The 27,985-nt window shown below is 42.8% G+C and overlaps 1 protein-coding gene and 1 long non-coding RNA gene across 9 annotated transcripts in view; one reads left to right on the top strand and one right to left on the bottom strand.

Moving 5' to 3' along the window:
* Osbpl9 (oxysterol binding protein-like 9) overlaps positions 1-27,985 on the top strand; it is a 141,128-nt gene that overhangs the window by 16,902 nt on the left and 96,241 nt on the right. For all 8 annotated transcript variants that reach the window (NM_133885.4, NM_001368727.1, NM_001346502.2 and 5 more), the window contains exon 2: positions 13,047-13,097. In NM_133885.4, the coding sequence (NP_598646.4) occupies positions 13,047-13,097 (51 nt within the window). The remainder of the gene's footprint in view (positions 1-13,046; positions 13,098-27,985) is intronic.
* Gm52703 overlaps positions 20,194-27,985 on the bottom strand; it is a 32,042-nt gene continuing 24,250 nt past the window's right edge. Inside the window, exon 3 of the long non-coding RNA XR_003955256.1 lies at positions 20,194-20,822. This is a non-coding gene — a long non-coding RNA (predicted gene, 52703). The remainder of the gene's footprint in view (positions 20,823-27,985) is intronic.

Raw genomic sequence — 27,985 nt, 5'->3', positions numbered from 1 at the left:
TGACACCTGAATTCAATCCCCTGAACCCATGGTAGAAGGAGAGAACTAACTCTTAAAATTAGTCTTTTGGGGGCTGGGCAGGCACTGCCAGAAGCAGGTAAGTACGTGGTGGAGTAATGGGAGAGAAGGAGAGGCCGAGTGCCTTGTGGGCTCTAAGGACAGGCAGAACCTGAGACATGAAGGGGGTGAGGAACAGCCTATTGTGAGAGGCCTGTGCAGCTACCAGAGGCCATGGTGATGTCTGGGGCTGAAGTCCTGCTGCATTTGGAGTCCATGTTGATGTCCGTAGCCTGTACTACCCCTGAGGGCTATGAGGATATCTGTGGCCTCTACTACAGCCTGAAACCATGTTGATCTCTGAGGGGTATGCAGAGCTGGCCCCTCTCCTTACCTGGCGAGCGGGAAAGCCAGCTCTGGTTGGTATGGGCATGGGAAAGCTGACGGGCAACCCATCTATCACCTATATCTTCCCCATCCATGAGCTGCTGGAGCACATGCAGGGATGGTCTGGTCCTGCAGATACATAGCCGAGGGATCCCTGGGACTCAGAGCAAGAGCAGGATATCAGATAGTCTTCCATGAGGGTCTAGCATTGATGTTGTAGCAGAAGTCAGAGGGCTTGAACCAGCTTAACGATTCATTGCAGTGAACACTTGAAGCTTTTTGGATGGAAGAGTATACAGCACCATATACTGCAAATTCCATTGCCACAACAATGAATGATCATGTGATGGAGATTCGGGAAAGATGAAGGAGCCAAACAGGACATGCACAGATGGCTTGGTAGATAGAGGAACAGGTCATTGCCCAAAGGGGTCTGTCAATGAGATGGGTTTTGTTGTTTCTTTTTCTTTTCTAACTTCATTTTTAAAAATTTACTTTCAGGTGGGGGTTACAAGGTTGGAGGGTGGATATGGAAGGACTGGGAGATGTGTGGGACTTGTATGATGTGAAATTCCCAAAGATTCAATAAAAAATTGTTTACCAAAAAAGTTGTCTTTTGTCAAAAAAAAAAAAAAAACCAACAAAAATACCCAAAAACATCCAAAAGTTGTCTTTTGAGTAAGGCAAGAGAACTGCTGTGAATTCCAGGACAGCTTGGGTTAGACTAGAGTGAAACTGTGCCTCAAAAAACTAAAGGTGCTGGGCAGTGGTGGCGCATGCCTTTAATCCCAGCACTTGGGAGGCAGAGGCAGGCGGATTTCTGAGTTCGAGGCCAGCCTGGTCTACAAAGTAACCCTGTCTCAAAAACCAAAACCAAAACCAAAACCAAACAAACAAAAAACCCCTAAAGGTAAATAAGTAAAAGGAGACTGCCTCACGCTTATTGTGACAACTTAAATATGGCAGTAAATAAAGCATCAGCACTGTGTGCCCGGCACACATGGTAATGGTGATGACATGTCCAGCACACATGGGTAACACTAATGAAATGCCACATTGATGTGTGTCATTTGCTAATACCCGTGAAATGTACATTGATCCCATTATGAAGGCACTGTGTTGAGTGGAGCCATAACTTTGGTCTTCTGAGTGCTGCACCAGCGAGTTCGGATTCTGAAAGTAGGAGATATGGGATGCCTCAGGCCGAGGAGAGTTTCATGTTACAGAGGACATTGACAGGAGGAGGTAGTATTAGAGACCCACCCATTACCAGAACCCAATCCACATAAAACTTCTTCCTTGGCTTTCTGGTTTTAGTTTTGACCTGCTTTCTATAATGCTAATTGTATAAAGTAAAAAGGAAAATAATTGTAAGTATTATAGTTATATGAGTTTTCACATTTATTTATGGCCTCATATCTGTATCCTAATCAAAGCATAGAGAATTTATCCCACTTCCAAGAGCAAGTGTTTCTGTATTCGTGGCCTCTGCCTTGCACTAGGATCAATGGTCCAGGTTGCAGCACTGGCTAGGCACACACCGCATGGGGGATGAGCTGACAGGAGAATTGGTGCTGAAGCATTTTGACTTTTGTTCACATTCTGTTTCTACACGATGCCCACTACCATTTACTAATAGCTTGTTTATTCTATGCAGAAGGTTGGTTGGGTGCCAGATTAGGGGGAAAGAGACAAGAATAAATACACCTTGACTTTTTAGAAAAAGTGACAAAGCACATGTAATACATTATCAGGCAAGATAATAGAAATGCCCTGCATGGACACAGATCTATAGACCTCAGATCTGAAGTCACTTTGTAGCTGTGAGAGGTTTGTAGCAAGTCAGGTGAGACTCTTAGTTAAGATAAATGTATTTTAAGCAAAGTAAAAATTAACATTCAAATAAAAGTATTTTTTTTTAAATTAGATATTTTCTTTATTTACATTTCAGGTGTTATCCCCTTTCCTGGTTTCCCCTCTGAAAACTCCCTATCCCCTCCCCTCTCCCCCTGCTCCCCAACCCACCCACTCCCGCTTCCTGGCCCTGGCATTCCCCTACACTGGGGCATCGATCCTTCATAGGACTATGGGATCCTCCCATTGATGACTGATAGGCCATCCTCTGCTACATATGCAGCTAGAGCCATGAGTCCCACCATGTGTTTTCTTTGGTTGGTGGTTTAGTCCCAGGGAGCTCTGGGGGTACTGGTTAGTTCATATTGTTGTCCCTCCTGTGGGGCTGCAAACTCCTTCAGCTCCTTGGGTACTTTCTCTAGCTCCTTCATTGGGGACCCTGTGCTTCAACCAATGGATGGCTGTGAGCATCCACTTCTGTATTTGTCAGGCACTGGCAGAACCTCCCAGGAGACAGCTATATCAATCAGGTTCCTGTCAGCAAGCTCTTGTTGGCCTCTACAATAGTGTCTGGGTTTGATGGTTGTATATGGGATGGATCCCCAGGTGGGGCACAAATAAAAATTTTTAAGTGTTTTATGTAACAGGCTTGGGAGACATTCTTTGCTTCGTGGAAGGATAGTAGGATTGGTTAAATGGCATGCTCATCTTCCCCAGTGAGTTTTAAATATGCATATGCAAAACTTTTCCTAACACATTTACTTTGTGAGTCAGTGTAAACCCACATTTATATATTAATTAAACAGGTTTTCATAGATCCTATGGTATACTGGCTTCAAGCCAGATTCTGGGATTCAGTTAAATCGCCATTCTTTAGTTCTTTGCAGCACCGGGTCCAGGATCTAGGACCGCATGCACGCCAAGCAAACCATCTATCGCTGAGCTGCATCACCAGCCCCTCATATTTTTGAGTATCTAATGCATGCTAAAAATATCCTGAACTGATTTTCTTAAAGCTTATAAGAAAGGTTGGTGAGCTAAGTAGTGACAGTTAACATACAAATACGTAGCTACTCCAGGATTGAAGAGGTGGCGCAGCAATTAAGAACATTTAACTGCTTTTGAAGAGGGCCCAGTACCCAGAGTGGCTCACAACTGCATGTAACCTCAGTTCTAGGGGTTCTGACGCCCTCTTCTTGCCTCCTTGGGCACTGCATGCTTGTGTTGCACATACATTCTTGCAGGCAAGACACCTATATGCATAAAAGACATAAATTAAAAAGTATGAAGAATAATTACTTTGGCACTTTTGATTTTTTATTAGATATTTTCTTTATTTACATTTCAAATGTTATTCCCTTTCTTCATTTCCCCTCTGAAAACCCCCTATCCCATCCCCCTTCCCTCTGCTCACCAACCCACCCACTCCCGCTTCCTGGCCCTGGCATTCCCCTATACTGGGGCATCAATCCTTCACAGGACCAAGGGCCTCTCCTCTCATTGATATCCCACAGACCATCATCTGCTACATATGCAGCTGAAGCCATGGATCCCTCCATGTATACTCTTTGGTTGGTGGTTTAGACTCTGGGAGCTCTGGGGGTACTGGTTAGTTCATATTGTTGTTCCTCCTATGGGGCTGCAAACCCCTTCAGCTCCTTGGGAACCTTTCTCTCTACTTTTCCAGTGGGGACCCTGTGCTCAGTCCAATGGATGGCTGTGAGCATCCACTGCTGTATTTGTCAAGCACTGGCAGAGCCTCTCAGGAGACAGCTATATCAATCAGGTTCCTGTCAGCAAGCACTTGTTGGCATCCACAATAGTGTCTGGGTTTGGTGGCTATATATGGGATGGATCCCCAGATGGGACTCCACACTTTGTCTCTCTATCTCCTCTCATAGGTATTTTGATCCCCCTTCTAAGAAGGACCGAAGTATCCACACTTCGATCTTCCTTTTTCTTGAGCTTTATGTGGTCTGTGAATTGTATCTTGGGTATTCCGAACTTCTGTACTAATATCTACTTATCAGTGAGTGCATACCATGTGTGTTCTTTTGTGATTGGGTTACCTTATTCAGGATGATATTTTCTAGTTTCATCCATTTGCCTAAGAATTTCATGAATTCATTGTTTTTAATAACTGAGTAGTACTCCATTGTGTAAATGTACCACATTTTCTGTATTCATTCCTCTGTTGAGGGATATCTGGCTATTATAAATAAGGCTGGCTATGAACATAGTGGAACATGCGTCCTTATTACATGTTGGAGCATCTTCTGGGAATATGCCCAGGAGTGGTATAGCTAGGTCATCAGGTAGTACTATGTCCAATTTTCTGAGGAACTGCCAGACTGATTTCCAGAGTGGTTGTACCAACTTGCAATCCCACAAGCAACGGAGGAGTATTCCTCTTTCTTCACATCCTTGCCAGCATCTGTTGTCACCTGAGTTTTAGATCTTAGCCATTCTGACTGGTGTCAGGTGGAATCTCAGGGTTGTTTTGATTTGCCTTTCCCTGATGACTATGGATGTTGAACATCTCTTTAGGTGTTTTTCAGCCATTCGGTATTCCTCAGTTGAGAATTCTTTGTTTAGCTCTGTTCCCCATTTTTAAATAGGGTTATTTAGTTCTCTGGAGTCTTAACATTTTGAGTTCTTTGTATATATTGAATATTAGCTATTTATCAGTTGTAGGGTTGGTAAAACTCTTTTTCCAATCTTATTGATAGTGTTCTTTGCCTTACAGAAGCTTTGCAATTTTATGAGGTCCCATTTGTTGATTCTTGATCTTATAGCCCAAGCCACTGATGTTCTTCTGTTCAGGAATCTTTCCCCTGTGCCTGTATCTTTGAGGCTCTTCCCCACTTTCTCCTCTATTAAGTTTCAGTGTCTCTGGTTTTATGTGGAGTTCTTTGATCCACTTAGACTTGAGCTTTGTACAAGGAGATAAGAATGGATGGATTTGCATTCTTCTACATGCTAACCGCCAGTTGAACCAGCATCATTTGTTGAAAATGCTGTCTTTTTTCCATTGGATGGTTTTAGCTTCTTTGTCAAAGATCAAGTGATATAGATATGTGGGTTAATTTCTGGGTCTTCAATTCTATTCCATTGATCTACATGCCTGTCACTGTACCAATACCATGCAGTTTTTATCACAATAGCTTTGTAGTACAGCTTGAGGTCAGGGATGGTGATTCCCCCAGTTCTTTTATTGTTGAGAATAGTTTTCGCTATCCTGTTTTTTTTTTGTTTTTGTTTTTGTTTTGTTTTGTTTTGGTTTTGTTTTTTGTTATTCCAGATGAATTTGCAAATTGCTCTTTCTAACTCTGTGAAGAATTTAGTTGAAATTTTGATGGGGATTGCATTGAATCTATAGATTGCTTTCGTCAAGGTGGCCATTTTTACTATTTTAATCCTGCCAATCCATGAGCATGGGAGATCTTTCCATCTTATGAGATCTTCTTCAATTTCTTTCTTCAGAGACTTGAAGTTCTTGTCATACAGATCTTTCACTTGCTTAGTTAGAGTCACACCAAGATATTTTATATTATTTGTGGCTATTGTGAAAGATGTTGTTTCCCTAATTTCTTTCTCAGCCTGTTTATCCTTTGAGTAGAGGAAGGCCACTGATTTGTTTGAGTTAATTTTATATCCAGCCACTTTACTGAAGTTGTTTATCAGGTTTAGGAGTTCTAAGGTGGAATTGTTGGGGTCACTTAAGTATGCTATCATATCATCTGCAAATAGTGATTTTTTTAAAATTTATTTTGATTTCTTCCTTTCCAATTTGTATCCTTTTGACCTCCTTTTGTTGTCTAATTGCTCTGGCTATGACTTCGAGTACTATATTGAACAGGTAGGGAGAGAGTGGACAGCCATGCCTAGTCCCTGATTTTAGTGGGATTGCTTCAAGTTTCTCTCCATTTAGTTTAATGTTGGCTACTGGTTTGCTGTATATTGCTTTTACTATGTTTAGGTTTGGGCCTTGAATTCCTGATCTTTCCAAGACTTTTATCATGAAGGGGTGATGGATTTTTGTCAAATGCTTTTTCAGCATCTAATGAAATGATCATGTGGTTTTTTTCTTTGAATTTGTTTATATAGAGGATTACTATAGATTGATAGATTTCTGCATATTGATCCATCCCTGCATCCCTGGGATGAAGCATACTTGATCTTGATAGATGATTGTTTTGATGTGTTCTTGGATTCAGTTTGCAAGAATTTTATTGAGTATTTTTGCATCGATATTCATAAGGGAAATTGGTCTGTAGGTCTCTTTCTTTGTGGGTCTTTGTGTGGTTTAGGTATCAGAGTAATTGTGACTTCATAGAATGAATCGGGTAGTGTTCCTTTTGTTTCTATGTTGTGGAACAGTTTGAAGAGTATTGGTATTATGTCTTCTTTGAAGGTCTGATAGAACTCTGCACTAAACCCATCTGGTCCTGGGCTTTTTTTGTTTGGGAGACAATTAATGACTGCTTCTATTCCTTTAGAGGTTTATGAGACTGTTTAGATTGTTTATCTGATCCTGATTTAACTTTGGTAACTGTTATCTGTCTAGAAAATTGTCCATTTCATTCAGATTTTCCAGTTTTGTTGAGTATAGGCTTTTGTAGTAGGATCTGATGGGTTTGTTTGTTTGTTTGTTTGGTTGGTTGGTTTTTTGAGACAGGGTTTCTCTGTGTAGCCCTGGCTGTCCTGGAACTCACTCTGTAGACCAGGCTGGCCTTGAACTCAGAAATCTGCCTGCCTCTGCCTCCCAAGTGCTGGGATTAAAGGAGTGCTGGGATTAAAAGCTCCCTCCACCACCGCTCGGCTGATGGTGTTTTGGATTTCCTCAGCTTCCGTTGTTGTCTCCCTTTTCAGATTTGATCTGTGCCCTCTGGTTAGTTTGGCTAAGGGTTTATCTACCTTGTTGATTTTCTCAAAGAACCAGCTCCTGGTTTGGTTGATTCTTTATATAGTTCTTTTTGTTTCCACTTGGTTGATTTCAGCCCTGAGTTTATTTCCTGCTTTCTACTCCTCTTGGGTCTATTTGCTTCTTTTTTGTTCTAGAGTTTTCAGTTATGTTGTCAAGCTGCTAGAGTATGCTTTCCCCAGTTTCTTTTTGGAGGCACTCAGAACTACAAGTTTTCCTCTGAGCCCTGCTTTCTTTTTTTCTTTTTTCTTTTCTTTTTTTCTTTTTTTCGAGACTGGGTTTCTCTGTATAGCCCTATCTGTCCTGGAACTCACTTTGTAGACCAGGCTGGCCTCAAACTCAGAAATCCGCCTGCCTCTGCCTCCCAAACGCTGGGATTAAAGGAGCACTGGGATTAAAGGCTCTCGCCACCACCACCCAGCTGATGACATAATTTTAATCCCTGGCAACCATATGGTAGAAGGAGAAAACGGACTCCTGAAAGTTGTTCTCTGACCTCCACTTGCATGCCATAGTGCACTGTAAATGTAATAAAAAGGAAAGACCACCTGGAATGCACTCTTGCAATCCCTGTTCCTGGGAGGTGAAGGCAGAAGGAGGAAGAATTCAAAGCTATGCTCAGCTAAGTAGCTAGTTTGAGACCAGCTTGGGCTACTCTGTCTTAACAAAACAACTCTGAAAGTTATCAGAAAAAGAAAAGAAAAAGTTTCTTATGTTTTGCTTGGAAATATTGAATTGCCTGAATTGGAAATGAATAAGCGTATTTCATGTAAATTATGTTTGTTGAATGGGTAGGATGCTGAAGAGGAGAGGCTGGGACAATACACATTGTGTAGTAATTCTAATTCTTCCGCTGACCCGGATCCTAAAGAGGCTCTGGAAGACATAGTGAACATAATAGTAGTTAACTTGTAATGAGGCTTCCTATGCAACAAGGAAAAATGGCACACAAACCTGTAACACAGGATAATGACAGTGTGGTCGAAACATCTGCCAGCTGAGGAGGGAAGAGTGGGGAAGGATCCACAGAGGAAGTATATGAACAGGAAAGGGGGAAATGACAAACTTTTGGTGTTTTCTTTTTCCTGGAGCAGTCTGTGTGTTATTTCAGGCAGGTAGGTGTGTGTGTGTGTGTGTGTGTGTGTGTGTGTGTGTGTGCATGAATGCATGGCTAGTGTAGATTGGGCAAAGTTAACAAGGTGTAGTGGCTATTCCTGGTTGTCAACTTGACAATATTTGGGATGAACTACAATCCGGAATTGGAAGGCTCACCAGTGACCCTTATCTGGAGGCTTGGAGATCCATATCTGGATCTTGGTTTGGAGATCTTGAGCCATAGTGGCTATGGATTCCAGAAGATTGAATCTCCGAGTTTAAGGAACACACCTTTAATCTGGGCTACACCTTTTGCTGGAGACAATATAAGGACATTGGAAGAAGGGAGTCTAGCTCTAGCTCTTGCTCGAGCTCTTGCTCCTTCGCCTGCTTGCTGCGTGAGACTGAGTAACTGCTAGATCCTTGGACTTCCATTCACAGCTGCGACTGAACCATTGTTGGGAATTGGGCTGCCGACTGTAAGTCATCAATAAATTCCTTTACTATCTAGAGACTATCCATAAGTTCTGTGACTCTAGAGAACCCTGACTAATACACAAGGCAAGTTTGAAAGGAAGCATATAGAAGTACAGGAAAGTTTCCCTTCCTGCCATCTCTGAGTTGGTTAAGTTCAATGAACCAACTCAACCTCACAATAAGAAGTGAAGTGGGTGCAAGTTTATTAGGGTACCAGGGACCCACTCATGGAAGGAGACTCCAAGGCGAATCAGCTGCTGGGCTTAGTGTCTTCACTGGAAGAGTAAAGTGGGGAGCTAGTGACACTTTTAAGGTGACTTTGGGGGTGGGGAGCTTGAAGAGTAGAGTGGCCTGAGACCAGGTTCCATGGGCTCTAGGTGGTTTGATTTTTCAGCTCCCTCCTGAGTGATAGACCTGATTTCTTATCACCCGCAGTTCAGTGGATCCGCTCCTTAGGAAGACTTGAGAGAGACCTTTGAACTGCTCTTAGGTTTTAGGTGTCAAGGTGTCGTATTTGGGAGTATTTGTTCTTGTTTCCAGAGTTATCAGGGTAAAAGTCTGTGTCCTGGAGCTGACAAGGTAGAGACTCAGTCCACCTGCCCTCAGTGGGCCAAGTAAAGTAACAAATAACAGTGAGAAGCAGAAAGGGTGTTTGTTCAGTGTGGCCACCCTGGACAAGGGACAAATGGAAAGGTTCAGTGACTCACTGGTTCCAACCAAGTCCATCTTCAGGGTCCAGACTCCAGACTTAGATTTCAATAGAGGCAAGAGGCATGCTTAACTAAGCAGCTGAGTCATGGTGTAGTCCTGCCCCTCACCAACCTTTCACTGGCTTTTGGTTACAGCTCTGTCTTGCTAAAGTTAGCATTGTGTGAAATCTCTCTGATAAATACATCTCTCTGCTGGCACCAGGGTTCCTGAGAAATTCCAATTCCTTGGAGTCTATTGTTTCAAAAGTCTGATAGCAGGGAAGAGGCACATGTGCCTTTCTGTAGAGTATCTTTGCTCCTGTCTGGATGATTACACTTTGACCTCTGATAAAATTTGTTGCTCACGAGAATTGTACCTGTCTAGTTTTAAAGAACATCACTACAGTCTGTGTTTGTTTATTTAAGGTAGGAGCAAAAAGGGGGCATAAACAGGGGTACTGCATGATTTCTGTAGTAAGTACTTGGGACTACCTCTTGAGGGTGAGTCATGTCTCCATTTTACCAACAGGGAAACTAAAGTCTGAGAACAGAAGGGATCTGGCAAAGCTGAATTTCAGCATTTTCCCACAGCCACCTCATTTTATTAAACTGTGCGGTCTATAGTACCTTCTTTATCTGTGGATATGTGTGTGTGTGTGTGTGTGTGTGTGTGTGTGTGTATTATATATATTCTTATAACTAACTCTAGAAATTATAGGGAATTGAAATTATTTTGTACATTTAAAGAATAACTTTCATATAAATGGTATCTGCAGCTTTGGAGCCTAAATGGAGAATATTTTGAATGTTTCTTGATTTAAAAAATTTTATTTACTATAAATGGTGTGTATGTGTGTGTTGTATAGCAGATGTGTCCAAGGCATAGGCTTGAAGACTACTTTTGGGAATCAGTTCTCTTCTCCCACCAAGGGATCTAGGTCAAGTTGTAGGGCTTTTGTAGCAAGCAGTTTTACCCACTGAACCATCTTGCTGGCCCTTGAAGATTTAAAAAAAAAAAACTTTAAAAATTTTATTTTATGTATATGCTTGCATGCACTTAAGTACCTGATGTGTACAGTGCCCATAGAGGCCAGAAGAGGGTGTTCAGTCCCTGGAAGTGGAGTTACAGTGATTGTGAGACACCATGTGGTGCTGGGGACTGAACCCAGGCTCTCTGCAAGAGCCACCCGTGCGCTTAGGCTCCAAATCATCTCTCCAGCCCCTATGGATGGCTTCTTAAGTGGAATCCTGAAGTTCATCTAAAGTAAGAAAACATAGCCTCAGACTAAAGCGATTCAGAACCCCTGTTGGGCAACAGATTTAATACATTGAGCTGAGTGGTTCTTACATGCTCTTAAAATGACTTTCCTATTCCAGGATATAATTTTCACACTCCACTGGGAAAGAAAATATTTGTTATTCTTTGAGATCAGAGAAAAATGAAAAAATTAATTATTATGACATGCTCTACAGCTTTTGATTAGAACGCAGAGAAATCCAGGGAAGTTTTATTTCCCCACAATATTATGAAGGGAAAGATTGTCTTTTAAAAATGGCTTTTTGGCAGGAATGGTTATAATGTAGTCCAGGGCCTCAGCTAGAATTTCCTGAGGGTAAGCAGGATTAGCTTGTTAAGGAACCTGGAACATGGGCAGGCACTGCAGGCAAGAGAACAGTCTGTCAAAGCCCTTAGGCATGAAGGACTGGCTGGTTCAGGGAGCTGGAAAGTCAGGCTGGGCCACAGGAATGGTGGGAGCTTTTGGACTGCAAGATTATTTTGTTCTGGTTTGCTTGACATATTTATCTTTATTTTGAAACAGTCTCCGTATGTAGCCCAAGCTGGCCTGGAGCTCGTGAGGATCATCCAGACCTAGACTTGAGAGCAGTTGGGCTGGTCTCGATAACAGAGTTCAGGGGGCACCACCTGGAGTGTTCCAGATTATTGTGTTCCTGAAGAAAGAATCCAACAGGCTCGGGGAGATATTAACAGGCAAAGGAGACAGCTTACTGAAGAAGGAGCCGCAGAGGGGTGGTGCCGGATGGAGCTCAGGTCCCTAGTGTGCTGCCAGTGCCTTACCCAGGAGCCAGCAAGCTTCACTGCTGCAGCCCGGGCCCCCACTCTGGATCTCTGGATTCAGAGTTGCTCTCTGTCCTTGCTCCTTTGTGCTTTCTGTGCTCTTGTGTTTGGATTGTTTGTGTGAGACTATTTTTTTATCGTCGGTTATTTTGTAGAATGCTCCATATTCTGATTCGCCTGAGCAGTTCCTCAGCTATTTGTGTAATTGCTTCCAGTTGTTTTAGTGTTTTGTAATTCATAATCCAAATGGAAGCAACATCATTGGCCTGTCTGGCCTTGTGTCTTGTGATTTTAAAAACTGCTTTACAATGCAGGCGGCTCAAGGATGAAGGAGATGGGGGAGGAGGGGAAGGGAGGGCAGGGAAGGGAAGAGGAGAGGAGAGGAGAGGAGAGTGTGTATGTGAATAGCTTTGCATTCTAATCTCATTGGTTGTATTCTAACCTAATGAATGTTTTTGTATCATGTCTTTATTGTTTTGGAGAGAAGATAAATATAGTTCCATAAAAGGGCTATTAAGTGCTTAAGAATGCCTCTCTTAGCAATGCTTTTATTAGTTGCCCTATTAGTAAGGAACTCTTTGATCATGCCCGGTATTTTCCCCCTAAATTATCTATCTGTGTTTGCAAAAATAAAAGCAGACTGTCTTCAGAATATCAGCAATCACTTCTGAACATGAATTCCCATCGCTTAGAAATTTGGAGGTTATAGGTGTCTGGGGCTTCAAGCAGGACAATTGTACAGTCACATGGAGTCTGCTTGTTTTGATTTTTTTTTTTCATACAGGTGGGAAGTGGAAAATATCAATTATTCTACAAGTATTACATATGTATTACAATCCCTCTCCTAGATTTTACTTAGGGTGGCCAATTAATTTCCAGGAGCATTTATTTCCTGGATGTCAGCTCTATGCTTCCTGTAACAGCCTGAGTTCCACCCAGGCTAGTGAGGGGACAGAAGGGACAACAGTGTCTCACCAGGATATGCTTTTTGAGCACCTAATGTATACCAGACACTGCACTAGAGCATACAATAAGCCAAGATAGACTTCTCACCCTCCTAGGAATGCCCCAAAGGCTGTACATGCCCCAATCAAGGAACACACAGGAGGCTGGGCACTCAAGGGTGAGAATCCAGACCAGATGGCTAAGGCACTTTGATGAGTGGCTGCAAAACAGAAAAGGAGACATGACATCTGGGGATTGCACGGAAAGTGTGGTCCCTCCCTCTTGTCCTCATCATGGGGAGAGATTCTTACACTCAATGCTGGTCTGTAGTGAAGGGACATGGAGAGGGATAGACATTGCAGTGGCTGTGTGCACTGAGGATGTGTGTAAAGTTCTGTGTTCAGGTTGGTTTGAATAGATGGCAAACTACTTTCATTTAAAAGCTGGTAATTTCCCTGCAAGAAGAGATTTCTTCTGTGGCAGATGATGGGCAGAAAGAATGGTCAGTTCTGTAAATGTTACTCAATTTTTAGTACACAGATGACTCTAAAAACATTTGTCTTAACCTTTTATTTATTGAGCGTTTTGTTTTTTCTTTTAGTCCAAGGACAAAATGATGAGAGGCTCTCGAAGAGGATGCGTTAGACTCAGAGTGAGTATTTTTTCATTTTATGAAAACCAATTTCAACAAAAAAGAAATATTTTGATGGAGCCACGGAGTCTATATTTTTAACTTAATTTCCTTACTTAGTTATTGGGCCAGATAACCAAGTCTCAGGGAGGGGACTTGGGTTTCTCCAAGGAACTTCTCAGAAGCATCAGGACCAGGACTAGAACTCCGTTATTTTGGCCTATGGTTTAATCCATGACTTAAAGCATCTACTGGCTTTCATCCTTCTGCTTCCGTCATGACGATTTTCACCTTCCCCCACCTTTTGTTTTGTTTTGGTTTTTGGTTTTTCGAGACAGGGTTTCTCTGTGTAGCCCTGGCTGTCCTGGAACTCACTCTGTAGACCAGGCTGGCCTTGAACTCAGAAATCCTCCTGCCTCTGCCTCCCGAGTGCTGGGATTAAAGGCGTGAGCCACCATGCCCGGCTTTCCCCCACCTTTTAAAGATTTATTTATTATTATACATAAGTACACTGTAGCTGACCTCAAGATGCACCATAAGCGGGTGTCAGATCTCATTGGGGTGGTTGTGAGCCACCATGTAGTTGTTGAGATTTGAACTCAGGACCTTTGGAAGAGCAGTCAGTGTTCTTAACCACTGAGCCATCTCGCCAGCCCTTCTTTCTCTCTCTCTCTCTCTCTCTCTCTCTCTCTCTCTCTCTCTCTCTCTCTCTCTCTCTCCCTCTCCCTCTCCCTCTCCCTCTCCCTCCCTCCCTCCCTCCCTCCCTCCCTCCCTCTCTCTTCCTCCCTCTCTCCCCCTCCCCCTCTCCCCCTCCCCCCCCCCATCCTTTGCCTGCGCAATCCAAAAGTCTAGCCTCTGTCTCCCATTGGGTGTATGGCAATTCTTTATTACCAGTCAAAGCCAGCTGGGGGCAGGGAGCCTAATTAGGTTAAAGCATTAAAACTATCTCCCAACACTGAGGCTGAGTCAGGTGGATCTCTCTTAGTTTGAGGCCAGCCTGGTCTCCACAGTGAGCTTCAGGCTAGCCAAGATTCTATAGTGAGGCCCTGGAGAGAGGGGGGCGGTGTGTTTGGAGGTATTGATTTGCATGACATTTTTCATTCTGAGTCTTTGAAGTCCTGCCTGTCTTTTGCACTGATTTTACATCTCAAGGGGGTGTGCTCAGTATCTTTGTGGCTGGTGGCTGCACTGGTGGACAGTGCAGTCCTGGGCTCTCATGTGCTGCTTAGTTGTATGTTCAGTTTCTGCCACTGTTCATTGGGGAAAGCTAAGGAGGAGCGCATGGCTTGGGCACAGCTCCCAGACTCACTTCACTGTATTAAGTCCTTTCTCGTCTGTCAGCTTTCTCCTTTCCACACTTCATTTGTTTGCTTGCTGCACTCAATACATCATTTTTTTGTTGTGGTGCTTTAAATTGATGGTAGGGCACACCCTTACTTTTTGAAGATAGGAATATACTTGGTAAACAATGTTACTTTTCTCATCAGTTCTAACAAGAATTGGAAAACAATTCTAAGCTTAGGCAGGCATAATGGGAAGTCTTGCATTGAGGTGGGTGTAAGGATGGCTGTTTTGCAGAATGGAAACAAGGCTAACTTGTATCTATGACAGCATAAAGACTTTTAAAAAGCAACTTAGGGGCCAGGCAGTGGTGCTGCACACCTTTAATCCCAGTACCTGGGAGGCAGGGGCATGTGAATCACTGAGTTCGAGGCCAGCCTGGTCTACAGAGCGAGTTCCAGGACAGCCAGGGTCACACAGAGAAACGCTGTCTCAGAAAACAAACAAAATGCAACTTAGGCTGTTTTTTATTTTTTATTTGGTTTTCTTTCTTGTTTTGAGACGGAATCTCGCTATCGCAGACTGGTCTTGAATTTGTGGTAATCCTCTGCCTCCGCTTCTCAATGCATGTGTTATAGCATGATCAAGCACACGTGCCTTCTGCATGTGTATTTTAACATTGTCCTGTGATTCCTTTTGTCTTGGTTATGTTGCTTTTCTGAGTGCTTGTGATTGATTTCAGTTCCCACTCAGTCTGGTTTTAACTGCTCGTTTGGTTTAAGATAGGCCCAGGCTTTGGCAGGGCGGTGTTGGGACAGCAGGTTAGAGGATTGCATTTGGAGTTAGGCCACTATCTTGTCATTACAGTCAATGGCTTAGTTCTTGGTTTTGGTTTTTAAATATAGTTGAATTGTTAACACTGTGCATAGCTCTCAAGCTAAGAGATAGACCGCTTTGAAACTTTGTTGTGTGCCCCAGTCACATGCCTTCTGTCTTGTGAGTAATCACCCTTTGCATTTCTTTATAAGTTTATAGTATGACATCCTTAAATTTTATAGTTTTTAAATTGAGAATTTTTTTAGATGCTTTGCTTTATTTCTCAGACTGGTCTCCAATTCTTGAACTCAAATGATCCTTCAGTCTGCCTCTAAAGTGCTGGGATTACAATATGCCTACATAGTAATTTTATAGTTTTGTTTTGCTTATTTTAAAACTCGGTGCCTTTTGTTCACAGTTTGCCCCTTGAAGCATTCTACCTAAGACCTATGGAATTTGCAGAGGGTGCATTTTACTGGTAGCATTTTACTGGTAGCATTCTGGTCCAGTTTGGCACCTTCCTCTCTCTGTTTCTGCTCTGATTGGTAGCTTCATCCAGAAACTGAATCAGACTCACATTTGATCCTGTTGACAAGACTATAGGTGTTGTGTTCTTGGAGCAGGACACACATGTCTAGCTCCTGTTCCTTATTGATAGTAGTGGGTGCTAATGCTTAGTGAGTACTCACTGGTTTGGCAAACTGGAGCTAACTAGTCTATAGTTATGTTAATTTTATGATGTTTAATTTTTTTTTAAAGATTTATTTATTATTATATGTAAGTACACTGTAGTTGTCTTCAGACACTCCAGAAGAGGAGTTGGATCTCATTACGAATGGTTGTGAGCCACCATGTGGTTGCTGGGATTTGAACTCTGGACCTTCGGAAGAGCAGTCGGGTGCTCTTACCCACTGAGCCATCTCACCAGCCCATGATGTTTAATTTTATGAGAGTTTTCTTTTCCTCTGTTATCTGTTACCTAACAGTATAGTTCAGATAGGCAGGATAACTGCTTAATTATTTCCTTTCACTTGCCCAGTTTTTAAGATAATGGCTTCAGTTCACAATCATTTACATATCCAAAAAAATTTGTGCACCATATTAGTAACAGTAGCTCCAAAGCTAAACAATTCAAGTGTCTATACATAGAAAACTGAAATTGTGTGTATGTGTGTGTGTCCTGAACTGTAAATATAAATTAAGAAAGGGAGCTGAAATTGGATGGATCACAGGGCCCCCAATGGAGGAGCTAGAGAAAGTACCCAAGGAGCTGAAGGGATCTGCAATCCTATAGGTGGAACAACATTATGAACTAACCAGTACCCCCTGGAGCTCATGTCTCTAGCTGCATATGAAACAGAAGATGGCCTAGTCAGCCATCAGTGGAAAGAGAGACCCATTGGTCGTGCAAACTTTATATGCCTCAGTACAGGGGAACGCCAGGGCCAAGAAGTGGGAGTAGGTGGGTAGGGGAGTGGGTGGGGGAGCGTGTGGGGGACTTTTGGGATAGCATTGGAAATGTAAATGAAATAAATACCCAATAAAAATATATTAAAAAAAGAAAAATTATATAATAGTTCATAACACACATTTCCTATAAAATAAATGTATTTGTGTCTGGAAGACAGTAATGTAAGTTATTATAATGATTACAATTTTCTGATACCTACATATCATCTAAGAAATTAGTGCACTTTTGTAAAGCATATTTTAGTCTATGAAGATACTTTGCCCTGAATTATTTAGTGGGAACAATAAAATCAAACAAAATGTTTACTCCAAAAAAAAAAAGAAAGAAAGGGAGCTGAAATCCCTTACGGTGCTTTTGTTCCAGGGTTTTATTAAAGCAACTGGAAAAGAAACTAAGACAAATACTATTGAGCCTTAAGAAAAGAAAGGAAAATTTCACATATGCTAACATGTATGGATTTTGAGGGTATTATACTGAGTAAAATAAGCTAGTCACCAAACACAAATATCCTTGCAAACTGGAAGTAAAATGGTTTCCAGACTGAGCATGGGGAAATAACAAATTGTTATTTGGTGGGTATGGAATTGTTTGAGTTTAGAAAGGAGATTTCTGGAGATGGATGGTGGTCCTCAATGCTGAACCCTAAAAATGACTAAAACAGTAAATATCAGGTTGATATGTTTTTAAAAAAGATTTATTTTATTTATTTTATGTATATGAGTACACTGTAGCTGTAGAGATGGTTGTGAGCCTTCATGTGTTTGCTGGGAATTGAATTTTTAGGACTTCTGCTCGCTCTGGTCAACCCCGCTCGCTCAGTTCCTGCTTGCTCCAGCCCAAAGATTTATTTATTATTATATATAAGTACACTGTAGCTGACTTCAGACGCACCAGAAGAGGGCGTCGGATCTCATTACAGATGGTTGTGAGCCACCATGTGGTTTCTGGGATTTGAATTCATGACCTTCAGAAGAGTAGTCAGTGCTCTTACCCACTGAGCCATCTCACCAGCCCAATATGTTTTGTCATATATAAAAACACACATTGAATTTTCCACAATTCCACAGGTAGTTGGATTTTCTGCAAGAGCTACAAGGGTGAAGTAAAGACTGGGGTGGGTTTTATCTGGAAGCTCTAAGAAAGAATCCTTTTCAGGCTGTTAATCATATTTAGTTGCTTGTAGTTAAAACATCTGAAGTCTCTTTGTTACTGTCACTTGTCACCCTTACTCTGCTTTTGTGCCTAACTGCCAGGTCTCCTACTTATAGGAGCCAACAAAATACACATTTTCCTGTACTGTTGTGAATCCCTGATTCCCATTCTGCTCACAGCTGCAAAAAATACTATTTGATAAAGGCTCATGCAGATCAACAATATGAACTAAGTACCCCAGAGCTCGTGGCTCTAGCTGCATATGTAGCAGAGGATGGCCTAGTCAGTCATCAATGGGAGGAGAGGCCCTTGGTCTTGCAAAGATTCTATGCCCCAATACAGGGGAATGCCAGGGCCAGAAAGCGGGAGTGTGTGTGTGTGGGTTGGGGAGCAAGGGTAGGGGGGAGGGTATAGGGGATTTTCGGAGAGGAAACTAGGAAAGGGGAGAGCATTTGAAATGTAAATGAAGAAAACATCTAATTTAAAAAAAAAAAGAAGGAAAAAGGCTCATGCAATTAGGTTAGGTTAGGTAATCTTTCTGCTTTTATTAATCAAGGCACTGACATGCTCTCATCACATCCTGTTTGCATCTATAGTCCCAGGAGAAGAGATTATCCAAGAACAAGTGTCATTCTAAGAATCCTGCCTGCTGCCTATCCGGTCAGAGAAGGACCTACAGAAACCTGCATTTAAATCTCATTTTACCCTTTGATTGAGTGACAGAGGGAATCTGTATGCTTGGGTTTGAGTTTTCTTTAAGTGAGGATCCTAATGCCTTTCTAGCAGAGTTCTGTGAGCATTAGGCACTTGGTGCATCATGAAGGGTAATGCAAAGTGTATTTATGATAAGGCTGGGGTGCAGTTCACTTGGTAGTGCGCATGCTTCCTAGCATGCACAAGGGTTCCATCCTCAGAGCTGCATAAAAGCAGATGTGGCTGGTGCATTCCTCTAATCCCAGCACTAAGGAGGCAGAGGCAGGTTGAACACAAGTTCAAGGTCATCTCCTGTGACTTTAAGTTTAGGGTTTGTATTGCTTTGATGAAACACCATGATCAAAAAGCAAGTTGGGGAGGAAAGGGTTTATTTGGCTTATACTTCCATATTGTAGCCATGACTGAAGAAAGTCAGGACAGAAACTCAAGCAGGGCAGGAACCTGGAGGCAGGAGCTGATGCACAAGGGAATGGAAGTGTGCTGCTTACTGGCTTACTACCCATGGCTTGCTCAGCCTGCTTTCTTAAAGAACCCAGGACCACCAGCTGAGGGGTGGTGGCACCACCCACAATGGGCAGGACTCTCTCCCATCAATCACTAGTTAAGAAAATGCCCTACAGCCAGATCTTGTGAAGGCATTTTCTCCAAGGTTTTCACTTCTCAGATAACTATTGTGTGTGTCAAGTTGACATATAAATCTAGCCTGCACAAGATCCTGCCACAAAAACAAGAGTGGAGAGGGGGGAGAGAAAGATTGTCCTTTGGGCTTCCTGTGTGAGAAACATCTGGGCAGTTGTCGATTGCCAGGAGCCCCCATCTACACACCTTATTTTAGAGAAAGATCCTAGGATCTTTAGTTTTGAACACACCCTCTGGTTGATTATGTTATGCAGACAAGTTGGGATCACTGTAGACGGATCTCGGGGAGCTCACATGTTACTGCCTGAGACGCTTCGCAGATCTAGTTTCTTGACCTTTTAAGGTGTCAGGATTAGCATTTTTTTTTTTTTTTCTGGAGTTAGGGACGAGTTTCGTGCTTCGTGCACCACTTCCAAACCCCATCTCCAGGCACTGAATTGACTTAGTTATTTATCAAGGTCACACATTCATGGTGAATCTGTCAGCAAAATTATGTGCCACTAGATGGCGCGCTTGCCCTGAAGAAGTAGTGATGGTTGCTGCTTGGATCTGATCTTCCACTTCATCCCCATGGTTTTATTTTTAGGTTTTAGCCTTTTGAGATAGGGTTTCTCTGTGTAACCCTGGCTGCCCCGAAACTCTCTTTCCCTGTGAACCAGGATGGCCTCGAACTTACAGAGATCTGCCTGCTTCTGCCTCCTAAGTGCTGGGATTGAAGGTGTGTGCCACCACTCCCCAGCCCCATGTTTCATCTGAAAGCACAACAATAACATTTTTAGGAAATATCTGCAAAATGGATAAGTAAAAGCATTAAAGAGGGTGAGAGGTAGAGACCACAGCATGGCGTCTGTGGAATGAAGGTTAAGAATGAATTCTGCCCTATGAAATGAGCCAACACTTTCCATGCATTCCTGAGCTCTTAAAAAGAAGAAGAAAAGCTAGACCAGACGGGGTACCATACTGTTCACTCACAGAATTGTCAGCATCAAATTTGTTAATGTATTTGAAAAGTGGTAGAGATTGAACCTACTGCTTTAGAGATCCCAGACCAGCAGTTCACCACTGAGGGGCATTCCCACACCACTGAGGGGCATTTCCAGCTCCCTTTAGTTTTTTTCAGACCAGGGCTTACTGATGCCCATGCTGGCCTTGAACCGTGGTTCTCTGCCTCAGCCTCTCGAGTAGCTGAGATCATAGGCTTGGGCTGCCATGCCTGCCTATAGTAAGCACTATTGGTGCAGACGAATCTTGGACTCTGACATTCTGAGAGGCTTAGGATCACCACAGAGAGATGGATTATAAGTCTTATGTACTTAATAGTGAAGCAGTGTGCGAGTTCTTTCTTTTTTGTATGTGTATGTGATTTGCATACATGTTCTCCTGTGTGCAGCGCTTTCCAAGTTATTAGTAAGGCAGGCCCATTCAGGTGAACTCTCAGCTTGCCATGCTAGCCAGTTCGCTCCAGGGCTCCTGTCTCTGCCTTCAGATGCTGGCTTTCTAGGCAGAAGAACGTTCATGTGAGTCCAGGGGATCCAAACTCTGGTCTTGGCAAAAGATCTCACAGTGAGCACTTTAACTCCTAGGCACTCTCCTAAACCTCACGGTCCTCATTAAATCAGCAGCGAGAGAGGTGCCTGCATTTGCTGCTGCTTCAGTGTTAAACCCTGCAGGTCCTAGAATATCAAATGAAGAAAAAGCAAGAGATAAATGGCTTGGTCAGAAAATTTGTGTTTGCGTATGTTTCTGTAAACTACACAAGTGGTCTCGGCACGTGGTCATATAAGAGCAAGGAACAAAGAAAAAAGATAGGATAGGCGATGGGACAGTAGGAGAATTAAAGTTAATCCTATTTGCACATAACATGTTTATGTGCGTACAATCCACGAGAACCTACAGAAGCATTGGAGGGATGGCTCAGTGGGTAACAATGTTCGCTGCTCAATCAGATGACCTGAATTCACTTGCCAACTCCCACAATTTGTCCTCTGACCTCTGCATGTGTGCCATGACACATATGTGCCAATAAATAAAATAATGTGAAAACATTGCATAAACTTTATTTTTATAACTAGCCTTGAACAAAAACTTTGGATATTGAGGTTACTGGAGAGATAGATCAGTGGTTAAGAGTACACACTGTTCTTTCTGAGGATTGGAGATCAATTCCAGCAACCATTTCAGGTGACCCACAACTGCCTATAATCCAGCTCCAGGGTATTTAATACCTTCTGCTGGCATCTGTGGGCACCTTTGCATAATAGCATACATGCACAGATGCACACACAGATGTAAATATAAATACATCTCAGGAGGCAGAGCCAAGTGCATCTCTGAATTTGAGGACAGTCTGGTCTACTAAGGAAGTTCCAGATCAAATCATTTGTGTGTTTGTATATGTGTGTATGTATATATATATGTATATGCACATATATATGTGCACGTATATATAGTAAGACCCTGTCTCAAAAACAGCAAATTGGATATGAGAACAATGTGCAAAAGCTAGTAACATTCTTTAATAATTCCTGTAATCAACTAGGAAAAGAGTTAAAAGAACTATATTTGTAATAATAGGTGGGCATGTTTAAAGGACATGTATATATGAGTGCACAGTTAAGTTCTACTGTTGTTTCTGTAGCCAGGGACATTGTGTGCTTAGTGTAAAGTGGGAATAGTGTGCTTAGCAGCAACCATGTTCCTTTTAGGAGGTGGGTGAGCAATTTATGCTCTGGAGTGGTCATCATTCCTTTATTGCCTTTGGAATCAGTTTACCAACCTACTTCTCTCTCTTTCTCTCTCTCGCTCACTCGCTCGCTCGCTCTGCAAACAAAACACACAAAACAACACCTTGTATCTTGTTTTGCCTTGTTTTTTTTCTCCCAAATCATTAAAACAAAACTGATTCTATCTTAGGCTTTTGCATCATTATTCATGTTTAAAGTCTTTCTGTGTGTATAGAAAAAAGAGAAAAAGAAAACCAAGAAATCCATCCACTTGGAGAAGACTCTGAAGCTGTAGCTACTGTCTGCAGCCTGAAGAAGTATGTACTGATGAGCATGCCTCAGAGAAGACCAGCAGTGGCGCACAACTTAATCTTAGCACTCAGGAGGCAGAGGCAGGCGGATCTCTGAGTTCGAGGCCAGCCAATCTATAAAGTGAGTTCTAGGACAGACAGGGCTACACAGATAAACTGTCTTGGAAAAAACAAAAGAAAACAAAACCCAAGACACAACAAAAAAGAAAACCTCAGAGAAAAAGAGGCCATAGAAGATAAGTATGTATTATGTTGGGGTCATGAGCCTTAAAAGCATCACAATAAAAGGTTGATATTTTGGTGGGTTAGAACAACAGTTTTCTTGATATTATTTCCTCTATGAGTTGCCAAGAGAAGCTTTGCTCCAGAATGCCCCCACCCCCACCCCAATATCAGAGCAAACCCAGAAGGGGGGAGAGGAAGGGTAGCAGAGAGAATAACTGGGGATGTGTGGTTGTGGGAAGGGTCTTGCAACAACCGGTAGCTCTCAAGCAGTTCAGGTACAGAAGTCACTGAGGGAAGTTAGCGCCTTGGGGCTCAGCTGTGGTGCAGTGTGGCCGTCTCTGAAACCTGGCCAGTTGTGACAGTGAAAGTAGAAGTCCTTCGTTATTGTACCAGAGCAACAGGAATAATTCAGGATTGTTGTGGGCAAACAGGTCATAAGGTCACCTTCTGTGAGATGAAGAAGAGCTGGCGATGTGCTTCTTGCACTCAAGGAATGGAAGACTGAGACGAGTTACAGGCCAGAGGTTTGGATGATCACAGAATCCTGCCTGGAAAGGAATTAGAGAAAGTCTAATTGCTGGAGTGGATGCAGACTCAAAGAGGGTCCTGGCTGTTGTTGAAGAGTCTTGCATATGTGCACCAGCAGCTGGGGCTGGTGAAGAGGAGAGAAAAGGTGAGAGGGAATGGAGTAAGATGGGTGAAAACCTTTGCCCAGAAAACCATGAGCATTGTGGTAGTGAAGCTGTCAATCAGTGTGAGTGCACTCGTTCATGCATGGAACTTGCTGAGTCCACTTAACACTTCTAAGGGTCGAGAATACCACCCCTAATTCAGGTTTTCTCAGACAGTTCCATAGACCTCAGAAGATAAGTTCCATGCTCTCACCTACCCTCCTGTACATGGCCAGCTTGACTGTGGTGGAGGTATGATTTAGAACATAAAAAGGCCAAGAAAAGTGAGAGGGCCTATTTTCCTAATACTGAAATGTAAAAGCTTCTAGAGGCTTCCAGAAAACAGTGCAGGAAAAATATTTCCTTGGTCTTAGGACTGAGAAACACTTCTTGAAGGACACACGGGAAGTACAACTATAAAGTATAAACTGAAGACATTGTAGGGAAGGAATTAAAGTTAAGAACTGTTCCTCAGAAGACAGAAGATGTAAAGGGCAGGGGACAGATACTGTAGACAATAGAAAGAAAACTGAGAATAGGAAAAGATGGTTTGTTTCTTGCGTATCAACGTCACTGAACGGTTGTCATCGTACAGAGGATATGCAAATAGCGATAAACATGAAAAGATACCCAATCAGATACCAGAGAAATGGAAACTAAAGCCCCTGTCAGATTTTCAGTGGTCACTGCTGCGTGATTTCAGATGTGCTCGTGAAGTGGGAGTGAGGCCAGCACAGCTGCTCTTAGAACCCTCAACAGTCTGCAGACCACCAGGCTCATACCTCTGATCTAGTAACTCCACCCCAAGGTTTGAGTCTACTAAGCATAAGAAAAGATCAACAGTGTCCAAACCAACATTATCCTGGGGTAAAACTGGCAGTATAAATGTCTATCCACAGTGAAATTGATGTTTTGAATAGCCAAATAGAAGCATAACTGTAAAAACAAACAAAAACCCTCAACAAACTGCAACCCGCAACGTAGGTTAGTTTACAAACATTTTGTGTGAAAGCAGATTAAGATTCTTGAGTCCATTTGTATAAAACTCAAGACAGAAGGACTTAATAATGTTGAAGAACAGTGTTTACCTCACTGTGTAGAATGGCGATCTGCTTGCAACATCTGTCATCCATCTTGTCTGGCTACAACATCTGCCACCCTGGGGAAGCCCCGGTTGATTGGCCAGTCTGCTCCTTTCCTCCTTTACTGCATCCCTCCCCAAGCTGAGCCCTTGATGATCTTGTCTGGTAGAGGAGGACTGTCCTTTGGTCAAGGTGTATGAGTAACTGCCCTCCCCTGCTGCAGCTTCTAAATAAATTCCTTTAGGATAGAGGTGGGTAAACGATTAGGAAGAGTTGCTCTTCACTGACCTTGTACACAGGATTCGTGCATATTCCATTCCAAAGTTTTCCAAGTGAGTGAGTGTAAAGTGCTCAGCTCAATGCCCCACTCATTGCACATGTTCACGATAGCAGTAGCTGCTTTTCTTCTCAGTGGCCAGACAGCATTGTCCTCTGGCTTGTGGTGCCATGATGCTTCTAACTTTCTCAGTGACTAAAATGGTCTGTATCTGTGCCGTCCATTTGCATACCCACCAGCTCTCCCAGCTTACAGAGCCTATGAATTACCACTGTAGTTTTTTTTGTTTTGTTTTGTTTTTTTTGTTTTTTTTGTTTTTTTTTTTTTTCCTGGCGTTGGAGACCGGATGCAGGGCCTTATTGGTGTTAAGCATTGCTTTGCCAAAGAGCTATACTTTTGGCTCCAGTTATTTCTAAATTTTGCTTAATTTTAATAATTAAATGTAAGCGGTCACATAAAACTGAACAGCTACAGTATTGAACAATATACAGCTAGGATATTTTCATGGAAAATTAAGATTTTTTTTAACACTTCAAATGGAGAAGTTGGAGTGTCAGAGGCATGTCCTTGTGTATATTGAAGGACACTCCCATAGTGGCAGATTCTGCCTGGAGCAGGAGACTGCTAGCTAGGTTCCAAAGCCTTCAGGGAAGTGGAGTGGACCCCAAAGGAATGCTTTCTTCCATATTAGATCAGCAAAAGTTCTTGGGGGGAGACCTCTCTGAAGTGCAGCTGAGGCACAAAGGCTGGTAAGGAGCAGCAGGTGACAGCTGTACATGCTGCTGGAGTTCTGTCCGAAGACTACTAAAGAGTGGCCATGGGGTGCAGTGAGAGGGGGGAGGCATGGATGCAGGGATGGAGATGGGTGCTGCTCTCAGGGACAGGCCAGAAGCTAAAGGGAGATGAGTTGGGGGTGGGTTTTGTTTAGGAAGTGATGGAGACCTGGGTTGGAAAAATGATTTGAAAATGTGAGACTGCTTGCTGTTTTGTTTTGTTTTGGTGTGTGGAAGAAGCATTGAGACTGAGTACATATAGGGTCTCTCTGTAGGGGAGGGGTGAGTACATATAGTCTCTCTGTAGGAGAGGGGGTGATACATATAGGGTCTCTGTAGGGGAGGGGTGAGTACATATAGTCTCTGTAGGGGAGGGGGTGATACATATAGGGTCTCTATAGGGAAGGGGGTGATAAATATAGGGTCTCTCTGTAGGGGAGGGGTGAGTATGTATAGTCTCTCTGTAGGGAAGAGGGTGATGCATACAGGGTCTCTCTGTAGGGGAGGAGTTGAGTATATATAGGGTCTCTCTTTAGAGAGTGTATGGCAGGAGTATAACAGGAGGAGGTTAGCAGAACCAAATTTGAGCAGTCTTGAATGGCCGGGCAGTGGTGGCACATGCCTTTAATCCCAGCACTTGGGAGGCAGAGGCAGGCGGATTTCTGAGTTCAAGGCCAGCCTGTTCTACAGAGTGAGTTCCAGGACAGCCAGAGCTACACAGAGAAATTCTGTCTCAAAAAAAAAAAAAAAAAGTAATGTTGACTTTATTAGTTTATGGAGAGCCAAAGAAGTTTTTAAGTCTGTCTCTTAGAGTTTGTGCTTTAGAAACTACTTCTCTGGCAATAAGAAAGACTGGTTTAGAAGGTGACTGGACTGAAGACAGATTGCATTTAGTGAGCAAGAAATTGGTGGAGACTTCTATTATGCCAGGAGCTGTGGAGATGGTGAACTTAGATACCAGCTCTGGGCAGGAGACAGCTCCGTGGAAGTTTGCCTAGCAGGTGTGAGGCCCTGGCTCCAATCCCCGGCACCAAAGGAGAAAGAAGCAAAGGTGATAGTTCCAAATGAGCAAATGTGGAGCACAGTGAGGGGATGAGGGGCATCTGGGCAGCCCTTGTGATACCTGTCTTGGGTGATTAGATGATGGACAAACTTGGATTAAGAAACACAGAAGAGGGCTGGAGAGATGGCTCAGTGGATAAGAGCACTGACTACTCTTCCAGAGGACCTGGGTTCAAGTCCCAGCACCCACATGGCAGCTCACAACTGTCTGTAACTCCAGTTATTAGGGATAACCCTAAAGAAACCAAGAACCACTCAGAAGTAGGTTAATGTAGTACGGCTTGGTTGAGTTACAATTTCCGTACTGGGTCTGGGGATGTAGTTGAGTAGAGGACTTGTCTAGCTTGTGTGAAGCCCTGCCTGCATCCCCAGCATCATATGAAACTGGGAATGATGATGCATATTATTAATCTCATCACTCGAGCTGGAGGCACGAAGATCAGGAATTCAGCGTCATCCTTGGCTACTTAGAATTAGGTCAACTTGAGCTATATGAGAACCTGTATTAAAAGAAAAGAAAATTCACATACTGTAGAGTATATTGATTTAACTATGTGGTTAATGTTTTGGTATATTCTTAGGCTAGTGCAACCAGCACAATAGTATGGTCAATTTTAGAATGTTTTCATCAATGAGAAGAAATAAATGCCAGCCAGGTATAGTGGTATATGCCTGTGATTCCAGTGGGAGACTGAGACACAAGAATTACTTGAGCCCAGGAGTTTGAGGCCTTCTGGGCAAGACTGTAGCACCTTGTCTCCAAAACAGCCTCCCTGCCCCTATTTACTAGCATTTAGTCCCTATTCACCCTGCCCTCAAGGGAATGCTAGACTTCTTTCCATCTGTGTGTTTGTCCGTGTGGTTATTTCCTTAGTGACAAGCTTCTTTGATACTGTTTCCAAGGTTCCTCCGGTAGAGAGCACTCTTGGTAGTGCGCTGCACTCTTCTTTTTATCTGTTCTGGAACTCAAGGGCCTTAAAGGCAAGGGCCGCGGTTACGTGTCTCAGAGCTTCATCTAGCGACATGCTCGTCCTTGGTTATTGAGTATTTGGACCCAGGGGATGTTTGATTTATCAGAATTTCATGAGGTTAGCCTAGCTAATCACAAAGTGAAGTTAACCAGAATGACTGCTCTGGTGGGGGTGAGGGTCGTCTGTGCCACACAAGTGACAGCCAGTCCTGGTCCAGCTGTGAGCTTCCTGTTGGGACTAGACTAAGTCTGTAGACATTTCCTTATTTAAGAATGGTGACAACATTTCTTATCCATTCTGACGTGGAAGGATAAGTAAGTCAGGTGTATGGAACTTAGGTCGAGGTGAGGTTTATCTGTATGGTCTCTGGGAAGAAGTAAATCTTTGGTTCTATTAGTAGTTGTAGGATAAAAGTAGTTACCCTACACACCACTTATTTCATGTGATAAGGTTTTTGTTTTGATTCTGTTTTGTTTTTTTTTCCTCCAGTCCTTTGACTTTTACTTTCAAGATATTTTAATAATGGACTGTGTGAGAGTAATGTGTTCCCGTGGTGTGGTATGGCATGTTCTCTAGCTCTTCTGGGATATGCAAGATATTGATTCCTTGAGAATGTTGCCTAGTAGACTTTGATTTTGTATAGCCCCCCCCCCCATTAATTCCTGTGTTTGAATATAAAAATAAGTCAAAAGTTTCCAAAACAGCTAACCAGTGTAGCTCCCTGCCTTCTTACTGCAGTTT

Source organism: Mus musculus, chromosome 4, assembly GCF_000001635.26.
Source record: "Mus musculus strain C57BL/6J chromosome 4, GRCm38.p6 C57BL/6J".
NCBI lineage: Eukaryota > Metazoa > Chordata > Mammalia > Rodentia > Muridae > Mus > Mus musculus.
This window is presented reverse-complemented; position numbering and strand designations above follow the sequence as displayed.